This window comes from Otolemur garnettii, unplaced genomic scaffold (assembly GCF_000181295.1).
Source record: "Otolemur garnettii isolate 467f Iridium unplaced genomic scaffold, OtoGar3 scaffold00277, whole genome shotgun sequence".
NCBI lineage: Eukaryota > Metazoa > Chordata > Mammalia > Primates > Galagidae > Otolemur > Otolemur garnettii.
This window is the reverse complement of record NW_003852672.1, coordinates 174189-183488: the sequence shown is the minus strand read 5'-3', so window position 1 is coordinate 183488 and position 9300 is coordinate 174189. Positions and strand designations below refer to the sequence as shown.

At 46.2% G+C, this 9300-nt stretch overlaps 1 protein-coding gene across 1 annotated transcript in view; it reads right to left on the bottom strand.

Moving 5' to 3' along the window:
• Nucleotides 1–3855: 3855 nt before the first annotated feature.
• Nucleotides 3856–9300, bottom strand: part of VPS33B (VPS33B, late endosome and lysosome associated) — a 22358-nt gene continuing 16913 nt past the window's right edge. The window contains exons 15-21 of the mRNA XM_012813576.2: nt 8411–8457; nt 6448–6580; nt 5790–5863; nt 5014–5115; nt 4751–4826; nt 4516–4632; nt 3856–4228 (exon numbers count right to left, since the gene is read on the bottom strand). Coding sequence (XP_012669030.1) covers nt 4149–4228; nt 4516–4632; nt 4751–4826; nt 5014–5115; nt 5790–5863; nt 6448–6580; nt 8411–8457 — 629 coding nt within the window. The 3' untranslated portion in view covers nt 3856–4148. The remainder of the gene's footprint in view (nt 4229–4515; nt 4633–4750; nt 4827–5013; nt 5116–5789; nt 5864–6447; nt 6581–8410; nt 8458–9300) is intronic.

Genomic DNA, 9300 nt, shown 5'->3' with positions numbered 1-9300 from the left:
CTCTACCCAGGGGGATAGCTTGAGGCTCTGTCTCAAAAAAAAAAAAAAAAAGAACCATGTTTTTATTACATACATTTCACTGATGCTTTCAGTGTTCTTTAACTTGTCAGCAGCATGCCAAACATTCACAACACCCAGATGGGACCACAGAAACCCCTTTTTAAATTTATTTGCACCCTGTGTAGATTAACATTGACACGACTTTTAGAGTGTACTACAGCAGTACTTTTTAAATTCACCTGTACTCTTTGATTAACTTGAGAGGAGAGTTTTTCAGGAAGCTTCAAAAATGTGTGATTCAGACATATTCTCAGGACCAGCATCAAGTATCCAGAGATTAGGCAATTTTGTTCTCATATCCTTTACACTATTTCTTTTCTTTTCTTTTTTTTTTTTGAGACAGAGCCTCAAGCTGTTGCCCTAGGTAGAGTGCCGTGGCATTACAGCTCACAGCAACCTCCAACTCCTGGGCTTAAGCGAGTCTCCTGCCTCAGCCTCCCAAGTAGCTGGGACTACAGGCACCTACCACAACACCCAGCTATTTTTTGGTTGTAGTTGTCGTTGTTGTTTGGCAGGCCCGGGCTGGATTTGAACCCACCAGCTCTGGTGTATGTGGCTGGTGCCTTAGCCTCTTGAGCACAGGTGCCGAGCCCCTTTACACTATTTCTAATGCTAACAAAGTCATAGAACCACTGCAAAGATATCCATTCAGAACATATACTCAGCATGTAAAATGCTGTCTAATGTGTACATTAATATGTGATAGTGTTGTTCCAGAACCGAAGTGCAATGCACTGCCCCATTTACTTGGCCATAGAAACTTTTTCTTATGTCACCTATTCTTTCTGTGACCCAACAGCCTTGTCAGCGGTGTCTTTGATCTTGTACACTCTACAAGTCATGACTCTAGCTAGACCTGATTTGAGGCATGCCTTTTCCTTGGGATATGTTATCATTATTCTATGGAAAGAATACTGTTCGAATACTGTTCATGATCCAATAACTCAGATTTTTATTCTCTTTCTTTTGGTAAATGGTAGAGGAGGAGCACCTGGGAGTCTTGCTAAAACCCAGTAAGAGACAATAAAGACCTCTGCTAGGGCTGGGTATGGTGGCTCATGCCCATAATCCCAGCACTTTGGAAAGCCAAGTCAGGAAGATGGCTTGTAGTTATAATCTATGATCATGCCCTTGCACTCCAGCTTGAGCAAGACTTTGTCTCAAAATAATAGTATCTTTGCTGCTATGGGGATGGAGGATGGTGAGAAGAGGGTAAACTGCCGGGGGACAGTTAAAAGTGGGGGCATTACTAAGAAAAATCTGAGGCCAAGGATACAGTTTTCTCGCATGAACAAAATTTGAGTAGATAGTAATGTCAGTTATAGGAATAAAGGAAGAGGAGCAGACTTGGGGATTTGAAGTAGGTACAAGAGGTTCAGTATGATTATTTTCAGCATGTTGAGTTTGATGTCTCTGTGGAATGACAAGGTAAGAAATACTAGTGTAGACCTCAGACGTGAGATGAAAGCTCTAGATCTGGAAGTGGATGACAACAAAGGACACAGAGGAGATGTTAAATGGGTGGACAGTGAGGAATAATCAAAGGAGAAAGAAGAGGCTTGGCCCCTGTAGCTCAGCGGCTAGGGCACCAGCCACTTACACTGGAGCTGGTGGGTTAAAATTCAGTCCAGCCCTACCAAACAACAATGACAGCAACCAAAGAACAGCCTGGCATTGTGTGTGGGGGGGCACCTGTAGTCCCAGCTACTTAGGATTTGAGGCAAGAGAATTGCTTGAGCACAAGAGTTTGAGGTTGCTGTGAGCTGTGACCACAGCACTCTACCCAGGGTGACATAGTAAGACTCTGTCTCTAAAAAAAAAAAAAGAACCACTAAGAGATTGCAGGAGAGCCCTCTCTGCCTTTGCTGCATGTGGGCTGTATAGTAGTTCACAAGTCAGAGCTACAGGAAGGGCAACCTAAGGGAAAGGTGGACACCAGGCTCTGTGACAGGGGAGAGTGACTCACTGTCCTTCATTGTCAGCCAGGGACAAGGACATAGCCACGCTCCCACCTGACTACCCATGATCACTCAGCGGTAGAGATGTCTGCTATCAGTGCCCAAAGCCACCTCCCATGGGCTCCTCAACAAAGTGGAGCTGATGCTGCCTGAGAAATTGAGGCCATTACAACCCACCAAAACATATTTTTCTGGGCTTCAGTTAGGAAATGGGGGTTGGTATGTGCTGGACTGGCTGACATGGCCAGACATGCAGAAAAACTCAGCAGAACTCAATCTGTTGGGTTGGGGTTTTTTTTTGCGGTTTTTGGCTGGGGCTGGGTTTGAACCTGCCACTTCTGACATACGGGGCCGGCGCCCTACTCCTTTGAGCCACAGGCACTGCCCTCAATCTGCTATTTTGATGGCTACAGGATTTATTTAGTCAAGATACTTGTAATTTCAAAAAAGGGGAGTCTATTTGCTGTTTATTTATTCATAAGAGTGAAGGAGCCTCTCAGTTTTTACAAATTTGAAGAATAACCAAGAACTAATAGCATAAACAAGTAAAAAGAGTTCCTGATGACCTGAACACTCTGGATGTGAACACAACCATTAGGACCTATTTTATTGTTTTTTGTTTTGAGGGGGTTTTCTTTGAGACAGAGCCTCACTTTGTCACCCCCAGTAGAGTGCTGTGATATCACAGCTCACAGGAACTTCCAACTCTTGGGCCTAAGTGATTCTCTTGCCTCAGCCTCCCAAGTAGCTGGGACTATAGGCACCCGCCACAGCACCCAGTTTTTCCTTTTCTGTTTTTTGAGACAAGAGTCTTACTTTGCTACCCTTAGTAGAGTGTCATGGCACACATCAACCTCAAACTCAGCCTCCCAAGTAGCTGGGACTACAGGTGCCCACCACAATGCCTGGCTATTTTTAGAGATGAGGTCTCATTTTGACTCAGGCTGGTCTCAAACCTGTGAGCTCAGGCAATCAACCATCCTTGGCCTCCCAGAATACTAAGATTACAGGTGTGAGCCACCTCACCCTGCCCGAATTTTTCTATCTTTAGTAGAGATGGGTCTCATTCTTGCTCAGGCAGATCTTGAACTCCTGAACTCAAATAATATTCCTACCTCAGCCTCCCAGAGTGCTGGGATTACAGGTATGAGCCATTGTGCCTGGCCTATTTCATAATTTTTACACTGGCATCAGCAATGAGGGGGCCACTGGTGACCTCTACAAGAGCACTGTTTGCTAATGCCAGAAATGGCTCTAGCAGGGGACACAGTCTTTCTTTTGGCAGTAAGAAAAAGCTTAAAATTAAAGTGCCTCCTGAGGCTTGGCACTTATAGCTCAGTGGCTAGGGCGCCAGCCACAAATCCAGCCTGGGCCTGCCAAACAATGACAACTACAACAAAAAAATTAAAATAGCTGGACATTGTGGTGGGTGCCTATAGTCTCAGCTACTTGGGAGGCTGAGGCAAGAGAATCGCTTATACCCAAGAGTTTGAGGTTGCTGTGAACTATGTATGATGCCATGGCACTCTACCGAGGGTTACAAAATAAATAAATAAATAAATAAATAAAGTGCCTCCTTAAGTTAAAAAAACAAACTCATTTAAAACAAACTCAATTTTCTCAAAAGCATAACAAACCACAAAATTCTGCAATTAGAAAGGTGCCTGTTGTTCATCCAATCATCTCCCTCATTTCATGGTTGAGGAAACTGGTATAGAACACTTTGACTTTTTCTAGAAAGAACCAGACCAGGCCACAAAGCATATGAAGCCCCTATAGAAAGCTTTACTGTGCTTTCACTAACAAAGATGAAAGTACATGTCTAGCACTGTAAACATTACATCCAAAAGTAGAGGCTTTATTTATAATGTTATTCAAACAGGGTTTAGCAAAGGATACCTCTTCCTCTTCACATCTTGGCTGCACTTTATAAACACAAAAAGAGAAATATCCTGGGGGCAGGAAGTAAACACTTTTATCAGATATGTTCTCTAAATCCCAGTGAGTTCTGTGGTCCCAGCTCTTAGCAGGCCGCTAGTTGGTGGACACTGTGGTAGCAGCTGGGCGCCAGACCCCTGCCTCCCACTGAGGAGCGTGTCCAGAGAAGAGTTCAACACTGGCAGGGAAACTTCAGGCTTTCACTTCACTCATAGCCTCCATGAGGCGAGCACTGTTTGTAACTGCTGTCGTCAGAAAAATGAACCTGTACCCTACGGAGGCAAAAGTAGCAGCAAAAGTGATAGAGGAGATTTCAGGCTCCAGCAGTAACCATATCAGGCACTTCCATTTCCATAGTCCCCTGTGGAGGATAGCTCATTTATGGACACAGAGACATGAGTACCATGCTCCCAGGGACCATAGCTTTCTAAGCCTGTCAGCCCACAACAGGGCAATAACATGTGGTACCCAGAGGCCAGGAGGAAGGCCTTCTTGTGCAAGGTGCTTTGTCCTTTGTCCCCCAGATCCTAAGCAGTTTTCACTTTCGGTTCTCTTTTACCTTTCTCTCTGCCCAGGAACCGGAGGGCTGAGATCTCAGAGAATGTGCAACCACCCAGGAATACCACCAAGATGAGGCGCAGGGACTCGCTGGAAGCCTTGTCTTCCTTGATCATGTCTGTAAGGACCAAACCAGACTCAACGCTTTCCTGACACACTGGTCCTGGGTAATGTACCCAGCCCATCTCTCGATGTCCACCCTGCCCCACTGTCATGGGGTATGTCATGCCACGTACCTGTGAATGCAAAGTCACTGCAGTTGAGCAGCCGGACCACCTCATCAAGGCCTTGCCAGCTTCGTCGCTCTAGCACCTATGAAGGCATAAGCACAGGTTTAAAGAGAGCAGATGGTATTAGGTTTAGGAAAGGAAGGGCATAGCCTCCAGACTGTCACATTTCTTATTAGTTACTCAAGTAAAATAAAGTTGGGATAAGCCAGGGACCAGGAAAAAGCAGAGAGAGTAAAATACAAACAGGGGCAGGAGTGACTCATTCTCACCTGTTCTATGAGCCGGCAGCTCAGAGGCACATAAGCACCACTGAAAACGTAAGCCATGTCTCGAGGCACTTTCAGATCATACTCGCCATCCACACGTGGGATCTGGAGGGTAAAGGAACTGTATTAGGCAAGTAACAACTCAGCTCTCTAATCCAAAGAGCCAGACAAAGTGGCATATCCTAGAGAACAATTCTTATTTCAACTAAAGGCAGAACTAGCAATAGCCCTGAAAAAAAATCCCTAAGCACAGATGACTGTTCAGTTGTTCAGTGCCTGCCAGTTCTCTGGAACACCTCCCTATGAAGGGGCTGAAGGGAAGGGCTCTCCTTCCCCAGCCCTTCAGTGATATGGGACATGTCTGGCCCAGGTATTTTCTGGCTACCAAATAAAAGGATATTTTTACAAACAAAAAAGACAAAGTTTTGTTTGTTTGTTTTTTTTTTTGAGAGAGAGAGAGTCTCTGTCATCCTGGGTAGAGTGCTGTGGCATCATAACTCAAACTCCTGAGCTCAAGTGATCCTCCTGCCTCAGCCTTCTGAGTAGCTGGGACAGTGCCTGGCTATTTTTTCTATTTTCAGTAGAGACGCAGTCTCACTCTTGCTCAGGGGGTGCTCAAACACCTGAGTTCAGGCAATCCACTTGCTTCAGCCTCTTAGAGTGCTAGGATTACAGGTGTCAGCTACCAAACCTGGCCCAACAGAAAGCTTTTGTGGATTCAAAACAGCCCACAAAGGAGTGGACCCACGATCTCCTCTACCCCACCTTGTTCCACATACCAAGTTCAGCTTTTTGCTAATGGCACGAAAGTTGCTCCTCTTGGCCAGAGAACTGAAGGCATCAGTAATCTTTCCTGGGGAAGAAATCTGTGCTGGGTTACACCTAAAGTGTATGGATTCATGACACTGTTCCAGGTGACACCACTCAGGACATGACAAGATCAACCACATCCAAAGACACTCTGAGAGCCACCCACCTATAATTCCCTGGAACTGCTCAAGGCACTCCCCACCCATAGTCCTTCCCTCCTACAGGGTACCAGCACTCTACTTAAAATGCAGTCTACAGGGTAACCTGAATTTATCGGTTAAGTGGTTGGGCTTTGGAGTCAAACCAACCTGACCTACTAACTTAGGGAAAGTTCCCTAACATCTCTAAGCCTGTTTCCTCATCTGTGAAATGGACATAAGAAAATTTACCTCATAGATTCTTTGCAAGGATGAAATGAGAGACAGTATCTAAAAGGCTTAGCACATTAGAAGTGTTCACAATATGGAAACTGCTCCAACTAGCAGAAGTAGGACTAGTAATAACAATAATAGGAACCATCTTCCTTCCCCAGCTTATTCACTCTTCCTCCCTGGGGGCTCTGCCTATTGGGAGAATTGAGAACAGCTGGGGTTGGAGGATGGGGTGTCACCTGTGCTTCATGCTCACCTGCAGCCTTATCGGTCACCAGCTTGCTCACTTTACTCTCCACTGCTGTGAGGGTGTCCCCAGGGGCCTGCTCTGTTAGAAGCCCAGCTCGTCGTAGATTGGAGAAGGTTAGCAGGTGCTCAGGGCCATAGCTCTGAAGAAAAGATAATTCAGTTGTTTTTTTTTTGTTTTTTTTGAAACGGAGCCTCAAGCTGTCCCCCTGGGTAGAGTGCCATGGCATCACGCTCACAGCAACCTCCACCTCCTGGGCTCAAGCCAGTCTCCTGCCTCAGCCTCCCAAGTAGCTGGGACTACAGGCGCCCGCCACAACGCCTGGCCATTTTTTGGTTGCAGCCATCATTGTTGTTTGGCAGGCCCGGGCTGGGGATTCGAACCCGCCACCTTAGGTGTATGTGGCTGGCGCCTTAGCCGCTTGAGCCACAGGCGCCGAGCCAAGAATTCAGCTATTTATTGAGCAGCCACTAAAGCTCTAGCCAGGTGATATGGGGAAGAGGGAGAAGGATGATACAGTCTCTGCCACAAAGGAGCTCATAGTTTGTTGTGTGAAAGATTTTCACATCAGAAATAACCAACCCCAACCAAAGCAGAATAAAAAGCAATATGAGACTTTTAAAGCACAGAGAAATTTATGGATATAAGGGTGTGAGGAAGGCTTCCTGGGTGAAGTAAGACTTGAGAAGGACTGGGAAGGAGAGCTGAATCAATGCCTCAGAAACTGCTAAAATGAAGGGGATTCCCAGGAGTAAGAACCTAGCACTGGGTCCAACAGCTGAAATGTTCATATTGTTGCAAACCATGAGAGGATATGGGATGAAACGGGGCAGGGGGCAGAGTAGCACGCTGAAAGGTGACTCTCCCTAGTGGCCAGAATGGAAACAGGATGATGGCTGGGACAGGAAAAGGGTCATTTCTTTTTCTGCTCCTTTCTTTTTTTTTTTTTTTTTTTTTTAATATGGAGCCTCAAGCTGTCCCCCTGGGTAGAGTGCCAAGGCATCACAGCTCACAGCAACCTCCAACTCCTGGGCTCAAGCAAGTCTCCTGCCTCAGCCTCCCAAGTAGCTGGGACTACAGGCACTGGCCACAACGCCCGGCTATTTTTTGGTTGCACCCGTCATTGTTGTTAGGCGGGCCCGGGCTGGGGATTTGAACCCGCCACCTTAGGTGTATGTGGCTGGTGCCTTAGCCACTTGAGCTACAGACACCGAGCCAAAGAATACATTCTTGAGGCCAGGCTTGGTAGCTCATGCCTGTAATCCTAGCACTCTGGGAGATCAAGGGAGGTGGATTGCTTGAGCTCAGAAATTCGAGACCAGCCTGAGCAGGAGTGAGACTCCATCTCTACTAAAAACAGAAAAACTAGCCGGACATGGTGATGGGTGCTTATAGTCCCAGCTACTTGGGAAGCTGAGACAGAGAATCGCTTCAGCCCAAGAGTTTGAGGTTGCTGTGAGGTATGATACCACAGCACTCTACCTAGGGCAACTGAGACCCTGTCTCAAAAAAAAAAAAATAAGTTCTTGCCTTATGCAGTGGCTCACACCTCTAATCCTAGTACTTTGGGAGGCCAAAGTAGAAGGATCACATGAGGCTAGAAGTTGAAGATGAGTCTAAGTAACACAGAGGGACCCCACCTCTACAAAAATTTTAAAAATTAGCCAGGCATGGTAGCACATGCCTGTGGTCACAGCTACTTGGGAGGCTGAGACAAGAGGATAGCTGAGTGTAGGAGTTGTAGCTTGGGTTGCAGTGAGCTGTGATGACACTACTACACTTAGCCCAGGTGAGAGAAAGAGAGAATATCTCAAAAATTAGATAAAAATAAAACTTTCTTTCTTTCTTTCTTTTTTTTTTTTAACTTAAGTCCAGGCAAGGCTTGAACTTGCTGCACCTGGTGTGCAGGGCTAGTGTGCTAACCACCAAGCTATCACAGCCAGCAAAAAGTAAAACTTTCTCCAGGCCTTACTTGCAGATACTGTGTTTTCAGAGACCGGTAATCCTTGGAGATCAAACCTGAGGGTGAAGAAAATAAGGCGCATCGGAAAGAGGCCAGCTGAATATCCTAAAATGTACAGACAAACCAACCAAGCAACCAACACCTTAATCAGGAGGAAGGATTCAGTTAATGATGTTAACGTTGCATAGTATGCAGTTGACTTTAAATTGACTCCTAGGGCTGGGCACAGTGGCTCACACCATTAATCCTAGCACTCTGGGAGGCCAAGGCAGGTGGATTGCTTGAGCTCAGGAGTTTGAGGCAAGCCTGAGCAAGAGCCAGACCCCATCTCTAAAAAACACCTGGGCCAGGCCTTGAGGCAGGCGCCTGTAGTCCCAGCTACTTGGGAGGCTGAGGCAGGAGGATCACTTGAGCCCAAGAGTTTGAGGTGGCTGTGAGCTATGATGATACCACACAGCACTCTACTCAGGGCAACAAAGTGAGGCTGTCTCAAAAAATAAATAAACTAATTCCTAAATTGAAGCTTGTTTATTGAAAGATAAAGCCTGGCTCTCAGAGTTCCAAGGAAGAACTCTGAACCCTAAGGGTACTGAGGAAGGGGCACTGGAAATCGTAGTAGGTGAGGGGAGGACATGGCAGAAGGGATTTCTCATTCAATTCTTTCTGGCTAAGGGGCAGTTCTACTTGGGACCTCTTTATAGCTACTGAGAAAGAGGAAAAGTGTTAAAGTGAGTTCCACAAGTATGTCTTAAATGGTTTTCTCCACAGAGGTAAGAAGAAATGGGCTTCTAACTATAAGAAAGAAGATTTAGGCTCGGAGCCTATAGCTCAACCGGCTAAGGCGCCAGCCACGTACACCTAAGGTGGTGGGTTCGAATCCCCAGCCCGGAACCGCCAAA